We start from the raw sequence: 22,684 nt of genomic DNA, 5'->3' as shown, positions 1-22,684 counted from the left end.
TCTCCCAAGCCACTAGGATTACAGGTATGCACATCAGACCCAGCTTGAAATTCATTTTTTTTTAAAGAGAGAGTGAGAGAGGAGAGAGAGAGAGAGAGAGAATTTTTAATATTTATTTTTTTAGTTCTCGGCGGACACAACATCTTTGTTGGTATGTGGTGCTGAGGATCGAACCTGGGCCGCACGCATGCCAGGCGAGCGCGCTACCGCTTGAGCCACATCCCCAGCCCTTGAAATTAATTTTTAATGAGCCATACTTCTCTTGACAAGTTGTATTTACTCAGAAACAAAGAAACAATTTTGGTCCTGGAGAGTAGGAACTCTGGTATATGATACTGTATCTACTATGTAATTTATGTTTCCCACTGGCATTCCTAAGTAAAATGCCAACAATACAAAATTCACATGAAGTAACACATACAGGAAAATATTTAAGTCATTCTATAGGTCTTAAAATATATTTCTTATTGAAACCATGTTATATTTATTTACACACTAAAAAAAAAAAACCTTTGTATTCTGTTACCATTTAAAGTTGAGTATTTTCCCCAATCTTTTCATAAAACTTGGGAAATCTAAAAAATGATTTTCTTTAAAGTTATTTCTACAGGAAACTATTTTTTCCAGATTAAATGAAATAATAGACATTTTAGAATAAACCCTCCAACACTTGATGAGTTGACCCTTCCTTTTTTTTTTGTACTGGGGTGTTTAACCACTGAACCACATCCCCAGCCCTTTTTAAATTTTGTTTTACTATTTATTTTTTAGTTTTCGGTGGACACAACATCTCTGTTTGTATGTGGTGCTGAGGATTGAACCCGGGCCGCACGCATGCCAGGCGAGCGCGCTACCGCTTGAGCCACATCCCCAGCCCTCCCCAGCCCTTTTTTATATTTTTATTTAGAGACAGGGTCTCATTGAGTTGCTTAGAGCCTCTATAGTTGCTGAGGCTGGCTTTCAATTTAAGATCCTTCTGTTTTGGCCTCCCTAGCTGCTAGGATTACAGGTATGTGCCACTAAGCCCAGGTGAGTTGACCCTTCCTGATGAGGCTTCCTGTCATGTGGTGCATTCACAGATCTTCATTCCTATATTACTATCATTATTATTTTAAGCTGGCCATTTCAAGATGAGGAAACTGCAATGGTCCTCCTGATACCTAATGTGTTTGCCATTTTGATAGTTCTGTCATTCATTGGTTCTATTATTTTCCTCATTAAAATCCTAATAATAAACAATGAATGTCAGTGGAGTCCATTGAACACCAGATGTGCAAATTTCTGAAGGATGAAAAACCAAAGTGTTGAAGACTGTTGAAAACTGTTATGTACTCTTATCCTGATAACCAAAAATAAAAATACCCCCCCCCCCCCGCATTTCCTATTGACATCTTCTAAATGCTAATTTCAGGAAGGGAAATGACCAAAGGCCCACATCTTTTTTCCTTAAAGCCTGCTTCTTTTACATACAGCACTTGTATATATTTTTTGTTGCTGCTTTATTTTTTTATTCTTCATTTTTTTTGTTCTAATCAGTTATACATGACAGTAGAATGCATTTTGACATAACAAACATAGATAGAGTATAACTTCTCATATGTATCACTTTTAGCCTCTCTGCCTCTTCTTTTTTCAATTTGTTCTACATCATACATGCATGGAGTATAACTTGTCATTGGTCTGATTGTACATGATGTATAATTCCACAGGTCCTATAATCCTATATGCCCATAGGGTAATAATGTCTGATTCATTCTAACTATCCTTCCTACTGTTGCTGCTTATCAAAGCATTACAAACTTGGTGGCTTAAAACAACACAAATTTATCATCTTACATTTTGGAGGCCCCAAATCCTAAAATCAAAGGGTCCCCGGGGCTGTTTTCCTTCTGGAGGTTCTAGGGGAGAGTCATTTCCTGGCCTTTTGTAGTTAGTTTCATCTCCAGGCTTCTGGCTCCTTCCTCCATTTTCAAAGGGAGCAATGACTGCTGGAGTCTTTCTCATGTTGAATTATGCTGATCTCTCCTTCCATTGACACTATCTTCAACTGACTGTCACCTCCTTCTTTCACTAGCACCTTTGTGAATACCTGAGAAAGAATGCTCATTTCCATCTAAGATCTTCATCCTCCCTTTTTCCTGGGGAAATGGGCACATTTGATGGGAGCATTGTTCTGCCTACCAAAGCAGGAAACTCTTGAATAGAGGTAGAGAATGTGTTTCCACTCTTTATTTGGTTTGGTTTTGTTTTTGCAGTGCTGGGGATGGAACACAGGGCCCCACACATGCTAGGCAAGCCTCTACCACACCCCCAGTCTCTCTCTTGTGGTTTTCTAATTAACAAAAGGTCGAGCCTTTCTAAAATAGTTGCCAAATATTTTCTTTTCTTTTTTGTGTTATTAGGGACTGAACCCAGGGTCTCCTGCATGCTAGTCAAGTGCTCTACCTCTGAGCTATACCCCCAGCCAGTGTCAAAAGAAATTTGATGGCAGCTTTTAATATCAATGTTGAATGTTTTTTGTGTTTTCTTCCTTTTTTTTTTTTTTTTTTTGTACATGGGGAATTAACCCAGTGGCATGTAACCACTAAGCCATATCCCCAGTCCTTTTCATTTATTATTTAGAGACAGGGAGAGACAGGGTCTCACTAAATTACCTAGGGCCTTGCTAAATTGCTGAGGTTGGCTTTGAACTTGTGATCCTCCTTCTTCTCCCAGATCACAGGCCTGTGCCAGCATGTCCAGACCCTTTTGGATTCATCCACTATAAACTTCCTCCTCTAACAAATACTGAGGCACAAGAAATTTCAAAAAGCTGTAGGATCACAGTTGATAGAGCACTTATCTAGCTTCTCTTCTGATGCTGAAACTCATGTTTTCTGGATAAATGCATGTTTGGCTTCCCTTCAAACATTTTCAGAGATTCTGGTCAAGTCATTAGGAGTATTTTTTAAGGTGTCTTTAAAAATCCTCCCTTCCTACTGACTGAACTCAGTCCTTTTAATTTCAAACTATTCTTCCTACTTTTCTCTCTGGAGCTTTCTAAAACACCTTCCCTTTTCCCTGTGTTTGCCCAGTAGGTATTTGAAGATGGCTCCCCTACTAAGACTTATGTTGGCAAGCCTGGTCATGGGCCCACAGGAAGATTGTCCACAGTTCCCCCATTCTGACCTCTTTTCTAAAGGTTCTCTATTTGTTAATGTTCCTCTGTAACTGTGGAACCTAGAATAAGAATATATAATTCTATGGTAGATATCATTTCACTGGGATATCATTTCACCTCCCTTGACTAGAACTTTCCACCTAAGTGGCCCCAGCTTGCACTTTGTACCCCATTTTTTTAAAGAGTCACACTGTTGACTCACATTGAGTTTGTCAGTAATAAAATCCTGAAGATCTTTTTCACATGAATGTTTGCCAAGTGTACTCTCTTCCATCTTGTCAGATAAGATTTGAAGAAATCTAAAGTCAAACTTTATGTTTATATCTGTTCAGTTTGATCTCACTGAGTTTAACCCACTATTTAATTTTGTTTCAGATAATTACAAATCTCGATTCATTTCAATCTGAATCATCAGACTAGCTTGCCCTGCTAAATTTGGATTATTTGCAAAGTTTTTGCTCACTTAATTTTCAGGAAAATGTTCCTCTCATTTAAAATGTAATTTCCTCCCCCCCCCCATAACTATTCTGACATTTAGAATACTGGAAATCAACATTATCCTTCAGTTTGAACCTCAGTTTAACCTAAAAAAAATCTTGCTGTTTTCCTTTCTTTAGAGCAGAGAGCTATAATTATTTTTCCCATGTCTTACAACAACAGCTACAGATTAATTTTCTGTCAAGTGTACTTTTAAGCAAGTAAAAACATAGACCACATAATTTTCTAGATATAAGTTCTTGTAGAACAATTTCTCAAAGTGTCACCCACAGACCACATGTATCTTTCTCACTTAAGTGTTCTTAAAATGAAGACTCCTGTGCCCCACACAGACTTTTAGATTTTCTGGTAGTACAGCTCAGAAACCATTTTAAATAAACCACATGTGGTTCTTATGTACACAGGAGTTTAAGGACTCTGCCTTAGCACAGGAGTAGGAACCTGACATCGGTATGTTTGTGTGTGTGTGTGTGTGTGTGTGTGTGTGTGTGTGTGTTGCTGGGGATTGAACTCAGGGCCTTGTTCATGTGAGGCAAGCACTCTGCCAACTGAGCTATATCCCCAGCCCCATGTTTATTTATTTTTATGACAGGGTCTTGCTAAGTTGCCATGGTTGGCCTTGAACTTGTAATGCTCCTGCCTCAGCCTCCTGAATCAAAGGGATTATAGGCCTGTGCCACCATGTCTGGATCATGTTTAAAATTAATTTCCCAGATGATTGTAATGTGCAGCCATTCTTTCTTTCTTTTTTTAATTTTCTAATTTTTTGTAGTTGTAGATGGACACAATACTTTCTTTTTATTTATTTATTTTTATGTGGTACTGAGGATCGAACCTACTGCCTTACACGTGCTAGGCAAGCACTCTGCCACTGAGCTACAGCCCTAGCCGCAATGTGCAGCCATTATTGACAAACACTGATTTATATGCTCTACAATATAGATTTGAGCATTAAATAATATTTAACAACTTAAATTTCATAAAACCCCTTCAGCTCATAAAATGTCACCTGTTTACTTTGGGCTGGAATTACTTGTCCTAGAGTAAAAAGTGCCATTATGAGGGGAGACTTGAGGTGTCTAGTCCTAAATATTCCCATAGCAACTGTCATGTTATTCTTCAGATAGGAAAGGTTGAGAAACTACTGTGTGCTCACTACAGAGTGAAAAGTTATACAAAAGCATTTTGTAATGAAGTACAAAACTGAGGAACACATGTTAAATGCTACTTCAGAAGTTCAGCTGATAAGGAGGTTGGTGAGTTCTGCCTTGGGCAGGGAAAGATTTTCCAGCAACTAGGTTTTGAGCTGCATCTTGGAAACTGAAGGATTTGAACTGATATTGCAAACAAACAGGAAGCTTCCTGGGTGAAGTGCATTCATATTTTCAAATGCAAATAACAGAATTCCCTAGGTAGTAGGGGGTTAAGCTTAACAGATGTTTGATATCCCACTTGTTTTGATTTGCTAAGACTGCTATAAGAAAAGGCCATAGTTTAAACAACAAACATATATTTCTCATTGTTCTGGAGACTGGAATGGAAGTCCAAATCAAGATGCAGACACATCTGGTGAGGGTTTTCTTCCTTGTTTACAGGCAGCTAGCTTTTAATTTTTTTTCTTTTTCTTGTACGGTGGACTGAACCCAGGGGTGTTTAACCACGGAGCCACATCCTCAGCCTTTATTTTTATTTTTTTTGTAGTGCTGAAGATTGAATCTGGGGCTTTGTGCATGCGAGCAAGCTCTATCAACTGAGCTATATCCCCAGACCCCAGCCCTTTTTATTTTATATTTAGAGACAGAGTCTTGCAGAGTTGCTTAGGGCCTCAATAAATTGCTGAGGCTGGCTTTGAACTCGTGATCCTTCTACTTCAGCTTCCCCAGCCACTGGAATCTTAGGAGTGTGCCACACTGCACCTGGATCCTGGCGCTTTTTATTTTGTATTTTGAGACAGGGTCTTGCTAAGTTGCTTAGGGCTTTGCTGAGCTTCTGAATCTGGTCTTGAACTTGCAATCCTCCTGCCTGCCTCAGCCTCCCCAGTTATTGAGATTATAAGTGTGGGCCACTGTGCCTGGCCGGGTGACTAACTCCTTGCTGTATTCTCACATCATGGAGAGAAAGAGGGCTATGACCTCTTCCTCATCTTAGAAGTACAGTAATCCTATCACAGGGGCTTTCCTCTCAGGACCTTATCTACACTGAATTACCTTCCAAAGGACTCCCCTCCAAATATCATCATAGTGGGAATGAGGGCTTCAACATATGAATTTTGGGAGGACATATTTCGTCCACAGCACCACTTAACAAGAAATTGAGAGGTAGATGTCCTAGGTTTGTGTAGCAACTTAAAAAAACCTCATCAGTGTTTTTATCTTTGTGCTCTGATATTCTCAGTACAATAGCTGTCTTCCCTCATGATTCTGAGATGGCTGCTATGACACCAAGCATCACATCCTAACTCTATTATTTCAAGTAAGAGATTGATGGAGGCCTTTACACAACACTTCCTTAGAGTCCTTGTGTCCCATTAGCTAGAAGTAAGTCACCTGGTCATCCTAACATCCATCACTAACAAAGTGAGTGTGACTGGCTCAAAACAATTGTGATTAATTTCTCTCAGCTGAACACACTGTCATCTGTGACATAATGTTCTGTTACTAAGCTGTGTCTGTGACAGATGTAATGTGAATTAATACTTATGTAGCAGTAAGGAGACCAGCCAGGTTAGAGCAGTGACTATGTAATGTGAAAATAAAATTAGCTTGGAAGAGAGGAACCAAATTGGGAAACCCTTAAAACCCAATCAGAAGAATCTTATATACAGTAGGAAAGAGGGAGCTATTGAAGGGTTTTGATCAGGAGGCAGATATGGTAAGAGCAATATCTGAAGAAGATCAATGTGACAGTGGTATGTAGGATGGATTGGAATCAAGGAGACTAGATAGATGGTCTCAGACAAGAGTAAGTGTTGATTTTTCTTTTATTCTCATGAGTGGCTAGTTTGGGGTATGAAGGAGATGGATTAAAGATAATCTAAGACTTCTAGTCTGTTTGATTGGGAGAATGATGGGTACAAAGAAAATTAGGAGGGACCTTTGGGTTGCAGGAAAAGAGAAATAATGAATTTGGCTTAAGACATATTCAATTTGATGCTGACACAGTGGTTCGCACTTGCAATCCCACTGATTTGGGGAGCTGAGGCAGGAGGATTTTAATTTTGAAGCCAGCCTCAGCAACTTAGTGAGACCCTGTCTCAAAATAAAAATTAAAGGGCTGGGAATATAGCTCAGTTGGTAGAGTTGCTCAGCACCTTGCTGTTGCTGAGGCTGGCTTTGAACTCTTAATCCTTCCGTCTCAGCCTCCTGAGCTGCAGGGATTACAGGTGTCTGCCACTGTGCCCAGCTTAAATTTTGATAATGATAAAATTTTAGAAAGTGGAAGGAGATGAAAATGCTAATTACCCTGATTTGATGAGTACATTGTATATATGTATCAAATTATCACATTGTACCCCATAAATATGTGCAATTATGTGTCAATTAAGAAGACAAAAATTAATAAGAAAGCAGCTCTTCTGACTTTTTGTTGAGACAAGTGAGTGAAAATTGACTAGATTATGTTATGTTCATATATTAATGTGTCACATGAATCTCACTATTATGTGTAATTATAATGTATCAATAAAAATATTAAATAAAAAAGTGAGTGAGTCTTAGGTACAAGCACTGTGCTGGATGTGACAGTATGTTGAAGGTTGAAGTATCAGCAGGGCCTGCAAGATTTAGCTCTTTGGTTTTATTGTCTGTTCCTGTAGTCGAATCTTCATCTCAGAAACCATGGTATCTGGCAAGAAAAGACTGGAAAATATGGTATGGTAAGGGATAGAATCAACTGAGCTATATTTATTTTTCTTTTGTCTCTGTGTGCAATGTGTTCTTTATTAATACATTAAATAACCATATTCAGTAGCATGTCTAATAATTCAAAACTCCATCATAGCAATGAATGTGAATAATATTTCAAGATATAAATATATATGGCTGGGTGCAGTGGCACATGCCTATAATCCCAGCAACTGGGGAAGCTAAGGCAGGAGGATTGCAAGTTCAAGACCCAACCTCAGCAACTTATTGATGTCCTAAGCAATTTAGCAAGACCCTGTCTCAAAAAAAAAAAATAAATAAAAATAAAAAGGACTGGGGATGTAGCTCAGTGGCAAAGCAAAGCATCCCAGGGTTCAATCCCCAGTACCATAAATTAATAATAAATAAATAAAATAAAAATTTTAAAATCTGCAATTTCTGTTGCTAGCAAATCACACATACTGAAAATTTCATTTTGGTTCATCGTCCACTGTAATAGTTGAAGGAAGTGCTAAATTTCAGTTAGAGATTGTGGACATGAAAATGTTCATAGAACCCTAAATTTTATCTCTGGACCCCAGATTAAGAAACACTTAATTAGAGGGTAAAATAAATCCCTGAGCAATATTTAAAATCAACCAACTGAGTTGTATTTATTTATTTTTGTTTGTGTGTGCAATATGATTCTTTATTTGTTATAGGAAAATTAATTGATGGCATGTAATTTATAACACAATGTATCAAAATATATTAGTATATTTTGAGTTCAATCCCTGATACCAAAAAAAAAAAAAAAATCTGCAACAAGTGGCTGCCATCTTATACCAAAGGGCTGCCTGCAACCTTTTCAGTCACACTTGCAGAGAAAGGTTATTGTCATTATTAACAGTATCATTAAGGGGCTGGGGTTGTAGCTTAGAGCACTTATCTATCACATGTGAGGCACTGGGTTCAATCCTCAGCACCACATCAAAATAAATAAATGAAATAAAGTTATTATGTCCGTCTACAAGTAAAAATATTTTAAAAAATAGTGTCATTAAGGGTGAGGTAAGAAATTCTGAATCTGACATCTCTCCTCCAAACCCCTACTGCAAAGGAAGAGAAGAATATGATATTATTTCTTAAGCAATGCATCATTTTGGAGTTTGACAGCTCATAATGTCTTGGGATTATTCTTTTTTATAATCTATTGAGCGGAAAGAGCATATGGAAATCACAGTGGAGAGCTGAGTAGGGGTGGTGTGTGGTGTGTGTGTGTGTGTGTGTGTGTGTGTGTGTGTGTTTGAAAGAAAGAGAAATAGCATGAATGACATAGAGAAAGAAATAGCCAGAATGCAATGCCAATCAAAATCCCAATGGCATTTCTTGTAGAAATAGATAAAGCAATCATGAAATTCATATGGAAAAATAAAAGACCCAGAATAGCAAAAGCAATTCTAAGCAGGAAGTGTGAATCAGGCGGTATAGCGATACCAGATTTCAAACTATATTACAGAGCAATAGTAACAAAAACAGCATGGTACTGGTACCAAAACAGGCGGGTGGACCAATGGTACAGAATAGAGGACACAGTAACCAATCCACAAAGTTACAACTATCTTATATTTGATAAAGGGGCTAAAAACATGCAATGGAGGAAGGATAGCATCTTCAACAAATGGAGCTGGGAAAACTGGAAATCCATATGCAACAAAATGAAACTGAATCCCCTATTCTCGCCATGCACAAAAGTTAACTCAAAGTGGATCAAGGAGCTAGATATCAAATCAGAGACTGCGTCTGATAGAAGAAAAAGTTGGCTCCAATCTACATATTGTGGGGTCGGGCTCCAAATTCCTTAATAGGACACCCATAGCACAAGAGTTAATAACAAGAATCAACAAATGGGACTTACTTAAACTAAAAAGTTTTTTCTCAGCAAGAGAAACAATCAGAGAGGTAAATAGGGAGCCTACATCATGGGAACAAATTTTTACTCCTCACACTTCAGATAGAGCCCTAATATCCAGAGTATACAAAGAACTCAAAAAATTAAACAATAAGATAACAAATAACCCAATCAACAAATGGGCCAAGGACCTGAACAGACACTTCTCAGAGGAGGATATACAATCAATCAACAAGTACATGAAAAAATGCTCACCATCTCTAGCAGTCAGAGAAATGCAAATCAAAACCACCCTAAGATACCATCTCACTCCAGTAAGATTGGCAGCCATTATGAAGTCAAACAACAACAAGTGCTGGCGAGGATGTGGGGAAAAGGGTACTCTTGTACATTGCTGGTAGGACTGCAAATTGGTGCGGCCAATTTGGAAAGCAGTATGGAGATTCCTGGGAAAGCTGGGAATGGAACCACCATTTGACCCTGTTATTGCCCTTCTAGGACTATTCCCTGAAGACCTTAAAAGAGTGTACTACAGGGATACTGCCACATCGATGTTCATAGCAGCACAATTCACAATAGCTAGACTGTGGAGCCAACCCAGATGCCCTTCAATAGATGAATGGATAAAAAAATGTGGCATTTACACACAATGGAGTATTACTCTGCACTAAAAAATGACAAAATCATGGAATTTGCAGGAAAATGGATGGCATTAGAGCAGATTATGCTAAGTGAAGCTAGCCAATCCCTAAAAAACAAATGCTAAATGTCTTCTTTGATATAATGAGAGCAACTAAGAACAGAGCAGGGAGGAAGAGCAGGAAGAAAAGATTAACATTAAACAGAGACATGAGGTGGGAGGGAAAGGGAGAGAAAAGGGAAATTGCATGGAAATGGAAGGAGACTCTCATTGTTATACAAAATTACATATAAGAGGTTGTGAGGGGAATGGGAAAAAAACAAGGAGAGAAATGAATTACAGTAGATGGGGTAGAGAGAGAAGATGGGAGGGGAGGGGAGGGGGATAGTAGAGGATAGGAAAGGCAGCAGAATACAACAATTACTAATATGGCATTATGTAAAAATGTGGATGTGTAACTGATGTGATTCTGCAATCTGTATTTGGGGTAAAAATGGGAGTTCATAACCCACTTGAATCTAAAGTATGAAATATGATATGTCAAGAGCTTTGTAATGTTTTGAACAACCAATAAAAAAAATTAAAAAATAAAAAAGAAATAGCCGGGCACAGGGACGCACACATGTAATCCCAGTGGTCTGGGCGGCTGAGGCAGGAGGATCTGAAATTCAAAGCCAGCCTCAGCAATTTAGTGAGGCCCTAAGCAACATAGTGAGACCCTGTCTCTAAATAAAGTATAAAAAGGGGATGGGATGTGGCTCAGTGGTTAAGCACCCCTGGGTTCAATCCCTGGAGAGAGAGAGAGAGAGAGAGAGAGAGAGAGAGAGAGAGAGAGAGAGAGAGAGAGAGAGGGAGGGAGGGAGGGAGGGAGGGAGGGAAAGAAAGAAAGGAAGAGAAAAAAAGAAAGAAAAGCTCAGAAAGAGACAAACACATAGCTAAGGAGAAAGTGGAAGTGGTCAAAGTGGAAGTCAGAACTTCGCCAACAGGAGCTGACTAGGATAGTGGAAAAAAAAACCACATATCCTGCCACTTTCCCTAATGTGACACAAATGGAAAAAAAAAAGCCTGGGAAATAAGCTGGGAAGATCCTTTCACCTGCTCAGCACTGAGATCATATGGTCTCTAAAAGCCAGAACCTATTCTCATGTTTTCTATGTATTCATTAATTCAAAAAACATTTAGTGATCACTTACTATGAGAATAGATTAGTGAAAAAAAATGACAACACTCTCTTTCCTACAGAAGATCACAATTGGGCTGAGGTTGTGGCTCAGTGGTAGAACACTTGCCTAGCACATGTGAGGCACTGGGTTCAATCCTCAGCACCACATTAAAAAAGTAAACTAATAAAATAAAGTTTAAGAAAGTAAAAAAAAAAAAAAAAAGAAGCTCACAACTGCTACAGGGTCTGCACCAGTGAAGGAAAATTACCTGAGCAACATCCAACACATTGGGGAACACAGTCTAAATCTCTGGACTTGATCTTGGCTGGTTAACGAGGCTTCCTCTGCCAAAAGTCATGTTGCCTGAAGGAGGAACAGGATTCAGCTTGGTGGGGAGAAGGTGGGAGGAGAAGGAATGTGCTCAGCAGAAGTAGGACCTACAGGTTGTTTTAATTTTATTTTTATTTTTTATATCTAACAGTGTTTTTAAAATGTTCTTCATCCAACATGAATTACATTTATATAAAAAGAATTATAAAATATGAAGGGTAAGAATGACTTTCAGGTCAACATGGGTGTCTTAATTTGTGTGTGGAAGGTCCATCAGATGCACAAAAGACGTGAAATGGTTTTCCTAAGGTTGCATGATAATTGGATGGCTGAATGGGTTCCAGAAATCTAGTTCAGCATCAGAACTGCTATATCCTGCTTTGCTCTGCTGATACCAACAATGTTTATCTTGTGGTACATCTCCAATTTCTAAAACTCTGACATAAATCTCAATGGTTACTTAAAATTCCCTATAAAATAGCTGGGCACAGTGGCCCACACCTATAATTCCAGAGACTTTATACACTTTAACTTCTGTTGCCCCCCCCCCCCACACACACACACCTGGGAAGTTGCTAAAAAAGCAGATTCTAATGCACTCCTCTCCTGCTCAAATTCCGCAGTGGGGCCCTTCAGGTGACTGTAATGCAGGCTCAAAGGTGAGAAACATGTCATTCTAGCAGATTAGCTCAGATGTTTACCGGGGGAGGTTAAAGAAAATCCTTCTGGGGAAAACAAATGAAAAATGGCATACCTCCATTTACTCAGAGAGCATTTTTAGTTGTAGATGGACATGATACCTTTATTTTGTTTATATAGCTTTATTTTTTTAATGTGGTACAGGGGAATCGAACCCAGTGCCTGACTTGTGCTAGGCAAGCATTTTACCACTGAGCCACAACCCCAGCCCTCTGTTTTCTGCCAGGCATGGTGGCACTTGCCTATAATCCCAGCTGCTGGGCAGGCTGAGGCAGGAGGATCAAGAACTAAAAGCCAGCCTCAGCAACAGCAAGGCACTAACCAACTCAGTGAGACCCTGTCTCTAAATAAAATACAAAAAAAAAAAAAAAAAAAAAAGGTCTGGGAATGAGGCTCAGTGGCTAAGCACCTCTGGGTTCAATTTCTGGTACAAAAAAAATCCTATAAAATAAAATGGTGGTGAGTTAGGTACTCAGAGGGCTGAGGCAGGAGAATCACTTGAGTCTAGGAGTTCAAGGCCAGCCTGGGCAACATGACAAGATTCTATCTCAAATAAACAAAACCAAAAATAAACCAAAAAAAATTAATAAAATGGTGCAGTTCTGTGATACAATTTTTATACTAACCACATGGTGATGCTGCAGATAGGCCTAGATGTAGGGATTTGTTGGGGGGGGGTAGAATATTTTTAAAACAAATTATAGTAGAGCTATACAAATAAAGATTATGCAGCAATTTAAAAGAATGAGGTAGAAGGGGCTGGGGATGTGGCTCAGTGGTAGAGCTCTTTCTAGTAAGTGCTAAGGCCCATGGATTCAATCACCAGCACTGTGACTGAAAAAAAAATGAGGTAAAGCTATATGACTTATAAAAAACATCTTAAAGATAGGCCACTAAGTGAGAAAAGCAAATAACTAAGCAATATTTTTTTTTAAGAGAGAGTGAGGGGAGAGAGAGAATTTTTAATATTTATTTTTTAGTTCTCGGTGGACACAACATCTTTGTTGGTATGTGGTGCTGAGGATCGAACCCGGGCCGCACGCATGCCAGGCGAGCGTGCTACCGCTTGAGCCACATCCCCAGCCCATAACTAAGCAATATTAACATGCTCGTATTTGTCTAATTTTAAAAAGGATAAAATGCTGGTGTGTGCATACGTTTTTTCCAAAGAGTACATAAAGAGAAGCTGTTAACAGTTGTTGCTTTGGGGAGAGGGAATGGGATGCAAGGAATGGGAAATGGTGTTTTCTTTTGATTTTATACTTATTTCTTTTTAAAATTTATTTAATTTTATTTTTTACATAAATGGAGCATAGCTTTTCATTCCTCTGGTTATACATGAATTTTATACTTGTTTCTATATATTTATTTTTGGTGCTGAGGATTGAGCCCAGAGCCTCATACATGATAAACAAATGATCAACCACTGAACTACGTTTCCAGCACACATACTTTCCAAAATTATTTGATTTTTAAAATGATTTGCCTTAACTAATTTAAAAATCATTATTATAAAAACAATCCATTTATTATACAAATATAAATACTGCAGAAATTAATATAAGTCCCCCACTTTTTTATTAGAGCTTTATGGTTATACATAGTTTTGGGTTTTTATGACAAATTTATATGTGCATGGAATTCAATTTCAGTTCATGATCCCCCCTATTCCCTATCTCCTTTTCCTTCCTTCTTCCCCCAATCCCCTTTTCCTTCCCTTCCCCACTTCTTAATCACATCCGCCAAGGACAGGGAATCCCTGATGAGTTCAGGATCCCAGGGTTCAGAGTGTGGTCACCAGTCCAGCAGTGTCCCGGTCACCTGGGAAGTTGCAAAAAAAGCAGATTCTAATGCTCTCCTCTCCTGCTCAGATTTGCAGTGGGGTCCTTCAGGTGATTGTAATGCAGGCTCAAAGGTGAGAAACATGTCATTTTAGCTGATTAGCTCGGATGTTTTCCCAGGGGAGGTTAAAGAGAATCCTTCTGGGGAAAACAAATGCAAAAGCAAAATGGCATACCTCCATTTTTCCCAGAGAGCTCCAGCTCAAGGGTTGGCAACCCCTCCACCCCATCTCTCTGTAGGATTTGAGTGGTCACCACACTGTCACAGCCTGAAGGCATTATCCAGAAAAGGAGAAAATGCTAGAAAAGAAAGGGAAGAGAGAATGTAAGATAAATTAAAAGGAGGATGAGAACATAAAAAAAGAGAGAATGAAAATTAAAAAAATAAAGATCACATGGTAGCAAGTAGATGACACTATTCTCTCACAGCCACTTGTTTATTTAATGTGTTCATCATTTTTCCAGTTTTAATCTCTGCACCTTTAAGTTCATTTCTTTTTCCCATCCCTACATTTTATTGTCTATCATTTCCAAAATCCAATAGGCTCAACATTTCTTACACTATTCAGTGCCTTGATTTAAGGAAGAGTTTGTCAGTGATCCCCTACTCTTTGGTCCAAAATTCTTTGGTCATGAACGCTCAAAGTTACTTAAAAGAGTCATATAGTGGTTGAGGCAGGCCTGCTGAGGAGTTTTGTGCACTGAAAAGGCATGAGGTATGGCCAAGAAGCACATGGAAGTGCTTTGGATACAGCAGTATCAGCAAGCGAGTGAACAGATGTGAAGCTTGCATAAGAGAGAATCTATCCAAATTACTCAAACATGGACCTTGGTCCCATGTGTAGATCTTCCTCTACCACAGAAAGTCCAGGAAAAATTCCTTCAACCTGGGGCAGGGTAATGACATGCAGAAAGTGAAAGATCTGAGTGTTTCAAGGGTAAAGCATTAAACAATTGTGAATATGAAACTCGGACCCAACAAAGATTTGAGAATTTTTAGCCTATTTATTCTGACAAAATGTCTACCATGTCCAAAAACATCAGTCTATCTCATGAGGGCACATATCCCAGTCAATTTTTTTTTCTGGGGGGGTGGGGGGTGGGGTGGCATAGAGACTGAACCCAGGGGTACTTAACCACTAGCTACAACCCCAGGCCTTTTTATTTTTTATTTAGAGACAGGGTCTTGCTAAGTTGCTTAGGGCCTTGTTGAGTTTGCTGAGGCTGGCTTTGAACTTGTGATCTTCAGTCTCAACCTCCCAATTTACTGGGATTACAGCCATGTGCCACTGTGCCCAGCCTTATTGCAGAGAAACAGAATTTTGTTTTTGTTTGAGTTGAATGCTTACCTAATGAGACTGCTTATATTTTACTGAGTTCCTTTTCAAAAATTGTGCTAGTCAAGTACTCTACCACTAAGCTGCATCCCGAGCCCCCTCTTTTGTAAATTTGATGACATTTGCAAGAGATAAAGGGCAGCAATATATTAAACCAGGTATCTGACTGCTTGAGACACCTAGTTCCTTATATTTTAAATAAATAAATGAGTGTTTACTTATATAGAACCCTGGAATGGTAAAGCTTTACTATTGAACTACATGCCATTTTGAGACAGGGTCTAAGTGGCTGAGCCGGGCCTCACTGGTGATCCTCCTGTGTCAGTCTCTTGAGTCACTGGGATTACAGGGATGCACCACTGTTCCTAGCTGCCTTTGAGGGTTTTGAGATTACCATGGCGTGTTCTGACTCCAGAGCAATCAAATCAGGATCTCAAAGGATGGGACCAAGAGGCATCTCTATTTTAAAGCTCCACAAGTGATTCCAATGTGTAGCCAGGATCGAGAACCACAGTTCTAGTCTTACTATTTCATTTTATAGATAAGGATACAGAAGCTTAAAGAGATGGAGCAATTTTCCTAAGGTTACGCTTCTAGTAAGTGGTGTCTCATACCCAGCTCTCAGCGAATCTAATACTCTTTCCACTAGGCTCTTTTGTCTTTTCCTCTAGAACATAGAGTTTTGCTGAATATTAAAGTTATGCAACTTGCTTTGAGAGAGAAGGGCCAGAGTCCATCAGTAAGGATTGGTGGGGCAACTTCTGAGGGCTCACCTCAGTCATGTGTTCTTTGATTCAGCACAGCTCTAGCTGAATCTTATTGATGGCAAGGCAGTCAAATGACATCTTGCTTAAAGCAATGACTAATACTGAGTGTATATTAGCCTGTTTTGGGCAAGTCACTTGCTCATGAGTTAGTTTCCCCATCACAGTAGTCTCACTTTCAGGAGTTAACCAAGTTAAAGTAAATGATAGTATAGGCAGATCAGTGGTATTTTTTTTTTTTTTTTTTTGGTGCTGGGGATTGAACCCAGAGCCTTACGCTTGCCAGACAAGCACTCTACCAACTGAACTATACCCCCAGCCCCCATCAGTGGTTCTTAACATTTGGGTTAGAGTGAGGACTAGGGTGGGGAGTCACAGGTTCCATTAGTTAAAGCTATAAAGTTCCCCAGAAAAATACACACACATAAATGTCACATGTAAGTTCTAGGAATTCACTGAATTCACTGAAGAGCCTTCCCACATTCCAAATCTATGACCAAGCACATTTACAGACCCCAGGTGAAGATCTCCTGAACTAGAGGATTTTGAAGTTGTATTTTAGTGTTTTGCAAAGTGTGGCCCAAGGACAACAACATGAAGACAGTGTTTGTTTAAAGATAATATCAGATTTTTCCTTGTGTGGTGAAGGATGCCTTCCCAGCTAGTCTGGAGGCTGAGACAAGGGGATTGCAAGTTAGAGGCCAGCCTCAGCAATTTAGCAAGTTATTCTATAATTTAGCAACTTAGACCTTGTCTCAAAATGAAAAGCAAAAAGGACTGGAGGGGTTGGAGTTGTGGCTCAGTGGTAGAGTCCTTGCCTAGCACATGTGAGGCACTGAGTTAGATCCTCATCACCACATAAAAATAAATAAATAAAATGAAGATATAAAAAAATTTGGTATTGAGTTTTAATAAAAAAGGACTGGAGATATAGGTCAGTGGAAAAGTGCTACTGGGTTCAATTCCCAGTACCAAAAAAAAAAGGGGGGGGGCAGAAAAAAGTAAATAACAGATATGTAGGCCTACCATAGATTTTCTATTTCAGAATCCCTGGGAAATGAGGTACTGGTATCAGTTGTTTTTAAAAACACTGAGATGATTCTTTTGAAGACTAACATTTGAGAATCAGCATTTTATTCCAACTTGAGATTTTTAGGGTGTTCGAATGCTTTGATCTGTTGCCTTAGGTTTTGTCTTTTCACTTGGCAAATATACCATTACAGAATACATGTATAGAATGTTAACAGGTTTATCTAGGTAATAATATGAATGATCTTTTTAAAATTTTTTAGCTGTAGTTGGACACAGTATCTTTATTTATTTTTATGTGGTGCTAAGGATTGAACCCAGGGCCTAGCACGTGCTTAGGTGAACACTCTACCGCTAAGCTACAACCCCAACCCTATGTGAGTGATCTTTAATTAACCCTAACCCTTAATCCTTCTATGTCTCTCTCTCTTTTTTCTTCCTGTATTTAAAAAAAGGCAGTTCCCAAGCTGGGTGTGGTGGTGCTTGCCTGCAATCCTAGAAGCTCTGGAGGCTGAGGCAGGAGAATCGCAACTTCAAAGCCAGTCTTAGCAGAAGCAAGATGCTAAGTAACTCAGTGAAGACCCTGTCTCTAAATAAAATACAAAATAGGGCTGAGGATGTGGCTCAGTGATTGAGTGTCCCTGGGTTCAATTCCCGGTACAAAAAAAGAAGAAAGAAAGAAAGAAAAAAAAAAAAAAGACAGTTCCTCTTTCTGAGTTCAATTTCCCCATCCGAAAAACAGGGTGTTGTAACTTGGTGAACTTTAAGACCACGTCCTCCTCTGGTGGTCTGTGACTCCATACTACCCCCTAGCTTCCTGGCCCATCTACTAGTATAAACTACATAGTTAAAAACAGCGTTTAAAGAATAATCATATATTATTTTGTATGCCTAACACTGCTTTTTGTAAGCAAATCTCTTTTTCTTCCTTAAAGAGCCAGAACAGAAATAATCTCTTATCTACAGTCCTCAAAAGTTCATCCTCTCGCCTTAGTTTTGGAAAATACCGTCCGCGCAAATCTCCTAGGAACTCAAGAACGGTTGTGAACCAAAAAGCCAGGGCGTGGTCGCCCCGCCCACCAGCCCCTACATCACCACCCCTCTCGCCGCTTTGAAGCGTGGGGATTGGCTGAACGCAAGAAAGAGTCCCGCCCCTGGTCTTATGACTCGGGCTGAAGCGGCGATTCTTGGCTCTCACAGCGCTGTGGTCGGTGGTCACCCGTGCGCTGTCCCCAGGTCCAGTGAGCCATTTAGCTGGTGTTGCTGCCCTTGTTGTCACCGCCGCCTCCAGCCCTGTAGGATCATGGTGTACTTCCGTCCCTCCTGGCTTTCAGGCTCCGGGCTCCTGCTGCTCTGTCTCGTCCTGGGTGAGTTGTCCGGGCCCTTGAGATTAGTTTCTCAGCTTGGGCCCGGGGCGCAGGTTCAAAGGCCACAACCTGAAAGAGGGGGAGGGAGCTGAGAAGCTCAGCAGCTGACACTGGGCGGCGGCAGTTGCCCCTGGGAGAGGAGCAGTGACCTAGAGAAGGCCTGACCGAGAATGGCGGGGAAATAAGGGCCCATGAGGGTAACAAGGGGCAAGTAGGGGTGGGGGGTGGACGTCAAGGGAGCAGGCAGGAAAGAGTGAAGAGTGGAGAAGGTCGGGGTAGAAAGTGTAACTTAGGGAAGACACTGAGGAGTGAGCGCTGGAGGGCGGTACATGCAAATTCTGGAGCGGCAAAGAAAATTAGGGGATTCTTGGTTTCCAAGGATCAGGGAAGTCTTTTGAAGATGGTGGAAAAACTATGGTGAGAAAGGAGATTGGGAGGGAAGACACTGTACCTGCGTGAAATAGCTGGCAGCCAGGCTGTGGGGCAGCGGGGAAGTTTGGGTGGGGAGAAGAGAGGAAAGTAGAGCTGGAGGGCAGGGAGCTAGGGGTTTTGCAGGTAGGAATTTGAGGTTGTGGAGTAAAGGGTGAGTGAAGACATGAGGAATGATACTGGATTTGGCGTTTGCTTCTCAGAGTTTTAAGGGTAAAGGGACGTAGGTTGGTTGGGGGCAATTTTCAGGAGAGAAAACTTGGACCAAGACTCAAAGGATGGGTGAGGACTTTGGTGGGGAATGAATATCCGACTTGGAGGTGTTGCGAATGTCGATTTTCTATCAGTTTTGCTACTTCCTCCCAACCAGACCCTGATCAAAATATCCCCAGATGCTTCAGTTGGGAAAGCTTCCCAGATGAGAGGTTTTGGTGGTTGTGTATCTAAGTTTTGTATACTACCTTTTTGCTCTCAGAATCTCTTGTTTTCTTCCTCCCCATCAATTATTCTGCTACCTCTTTTTTGGAGGAAAGGGTAGGTAATTTGGGTTGTTATCAGGTCCTAAGAATGTCTGGGTGAATGAATGTTAGCTGATAGTGCTGTGCCCCAATAGACCTTGGGCCCTTAACAGCTTTAATGCCTAAACGTGCACTTTGACCAGAATGGCTCTTCCTGACCTGATTTGTACGGAGCTTGTTACCCACTGACTCTTTCTGTTTGTGACTTGAAAGAAAAGAAGGAACAGACCCAGATGGGAGTGGGAAAGAAATAGACCTATTTGGAGGTCTGAGAAGGCAATGAGAGGTAAACATTTTGTAATTCAAATTTTAGTAGAATAAAATCAACACCCTGAAAGAGTGGGTTCTCCACCAGGGGATATTTGGCAATATCTGGAGATATTTTTGGTTGTCACAACTGGGGGATTGCTTTTGGCATCTGGTGGATAGAGGCCAAATATGCTGCTAAATTTCCTATAGGCACGGGCAGCCCTTCTCAACAAAGAATTGTCTGCTTCAAAGTGTTAATAGTGTCCAGGTTGAGAAACCCTGCTTCAGAATCATAGCATCAGAAGGAATCTTGCTTATCTAATCCAGTCATTCTCAAGGACCTTTCCTGGGGGGTCTCTGAAATCAAAACTTTTCAGAATAATACTAAGAAGGTGTTTGTCCTTTTCACTCTTGCCTTTTCACCAGGGTACAGTGGAGTTTTCCAGAGGCTACCAAAATGTGTGATATCACCATCCTGATGGCTCTAATGTTCTTGTGTATTATTTATTTCTCAATTTTAATTTCTTTTTTTTTTAAAGAGAGAGTGAGAGAGGAGGGAGGGAGGGAGGGAGAGAGAGAGAGAATTTTTAATATTTATTTTTTAGTTCTCGGCGGACACAACATCTTTGTTGGTATGTGGTGCTGAGGATCGAACCTGGGCCGCACGCAGGCCAGGCGAGTGCGCCACCACTTGAGCCACATCCCCAGCCCTCAATTTTAATTTCTATTACAGTGAATACCGATAGTTATAATCCACATAATCCAAATCTTTGTGAGGTCCTCCATGGATAGGAAAGTAAAATGTTCCCGAAACCAGAATATTTGCAAATCCTTGATCTAGTCCAGCTGGTCATAGGGTGCAGGAGACTCCTAGCACTTTTGAAATGGGACCATGACACTTTGCTTGAACACTTTAATTTGAAGCCTTAGCTGTACTGCAAAGCCCTTACTGAGGGCTAACTGACCTTAAGAGTTCCTTGTTTACAATAGAAAGCACCTTATCAGTGACTAGAACACATCTGACCATGACATCTGGTAATCAGAGGTTCCCTGCCAGTTGAATCTGTGCACAAAAACAACATGGTTATTGTTTAGAGAAAGAGAGAAAAAAAGTAATAGTTGTCCTACTTGTTGGCTTTCAAGTCATTAAATATTTTTTTTTAATGAAAGCTTTTTTTGTTTTGTTTTTACGAAAGCGGTGCTGCTCACTGCAGAAAATAAACAGGCAAAAAGAAGCACATAAAAGAACCCATCAGCTCATCTGCTAGTTTGCCATTTATTGATTAGGACTAACTGGATTCATCCTCTTGGAACATTTCCAAGATTGATTCCCTCCACCTCCCAAGTTTAGAACACTATTTGGAGCAGTAAAAGTTATAATGTAGCTAAATCCCATTTTTAAGGGTTCCAGGATGCAATGGTAAATATCTTTCTGTACAGCTGCTTTTTTTCTTACAGCTTTTGGTTCAGTGTGGAGCTCAAAGCCCTTCCATGTACCTTTTTCTGTTAAGAATTTGGCAAGTCTTTACTTATTTGATGGGTTTTGTACATTATTTTTCTATACCAAAATGGATACCAAGAATAAGTTCTTGATAACTCAATAAATAAATATTAGTAAAGTACTTACTATGTATCTAGTGTTATACCAGGGTACTATAGAGGGTACCATTGTAGGAGAGTCTGTCCTGAATTTATAGTCTCATTAGCATTGGTGTACTAGTTGCCAATTTTACTTTGTAACTTTATAACTATCCCAGCTCTATCAGAAGCCTTTTAAAAATAGCTACTTTAGGACTTGAAAATGTATCTCAGTGGTAGAGCACTTGCTTGATATGCATGAGGCCTTGGGTTCCATCCCTAGCACTGTGGGAAAAAAGCAAAAAAAAAAAGTTGTTTTACAATAAGACTGAAAAATAATTCTTAGTCTATGTATTGATCTTTTTCATAGAAATTCAGTTATGTTGATATTTATTCGAATGAATGATAACTGATCAGAGAACATTCTGGAAACAAACTATGTAACTTAGAGTCATTATAAAAAGGGCAGTGCATGAAAATACTTTCCTAGCACCATTGCTTAATTGTTTCCTTTGTTTCCAAATCAGAGATTTCAGAATTTTTCACTGGTTATTGATTTTCATAACTAGCTTGACTTCTGTTTTTCTCAGGGTTGAGTGAGGCTTTCTTTGAGAATTGATGCTCTTCTGGGTGAGAAAAATCTATAAATATCCTTAGTGTGTACTTCACTGGTGGGAGCACCTCCATTCTACAAATTTTTTTTTAATATTTTTTATTAGTTGTTGATGAAATTTTTATTTTATTTATTTGTATGTGGTGCTGAGAATCAAACCCAGTGCCTCACACATGCTAGGCAAGCGCTCTACCTCTAAGTCACAATCCCAGCCCTCCACAAATGTTTTTTGAATGCCTGTTGTGCACCAGCCACTATACTAGGTGAAAGGGAGGGAGCAGTAGACAAGACACATGAGGTCCTGCTCTTGTGGGACTTATATTTTAGTAGAGGAACAGAGTCCAATGTGTAAATAATATGATTCCAGATAGTGATCAACACTGTGAAGAAAATAAAGCAGATAATGAGGAAGGAGAATGAACAGATGAGAGGGGTGGGTGATGGGAAATGATTTGTATTAATATTGTGTTGTCAGAGGGCCATCTGTTGTTGAGTCACATTTGGGCAGAGGCCTAGGTGTTAGAAGGAGGCCAGACAGGTAACCATTTGGGGGAAAAATAATAAATCTTGTCTTTCTAAAACTCTTAGGTTATTAACACTGGCCTATTTTCTGTTCCTTTTCTCCTCCTAGTTCTAGTCAATCTCTTTTATGGGTATTAGTTTTGGAGAGCAGAGACTGTATTACGTATGGCTATTTCCCAAGGCCTAGCTAGCA

General features: G+C 39.8%; 1 protein-coding gene across 3 annotated transcripts in view; it reads left to right on the top strand.

Moving 5' to 3' along the window:
* Window positions 1-22,684, top strand: part of LAMP2 (lysosomal associated membrane protein 2) — a 71,062-nt gene that overhangs the window by 17,665 nt on the left and 30,713 nt on the right. For 2 of the 3 annotated variants that reach the window (XM_081277577.1, XM_081277576.1), the window contains exon 2: window positions 18,210-18,582. In XM_081277577.1, coding sequence (XP_081133703.1) covers window positions 18,378-18,582 — 205 coding nt within the window. In that variant the 5' untranslated portion in view covers window positions 18,210-18,377. Of the gene's footprint in view, window positions 1-18,197; window positions 18,583-22,684 lie in introns of those variants that run through there. The other variant, XM_081277578.1, reaches the window with a different exon arrangement.

This window comes from Spermophilus citellus (assembly GCF_964194105.1).
Source record: "Spermophilus citellus genome assembly, chromosome: X".
Taxonomy (NCBI): Eukaryota; Metazoa; Chordata; class Mammalia; order Rodentia; family Sciuridae; genus Spermophilus; species Spermophilus citellus.
This window is presented reverse-complemented; position numbering and strand designations above follow the sequence as displayed.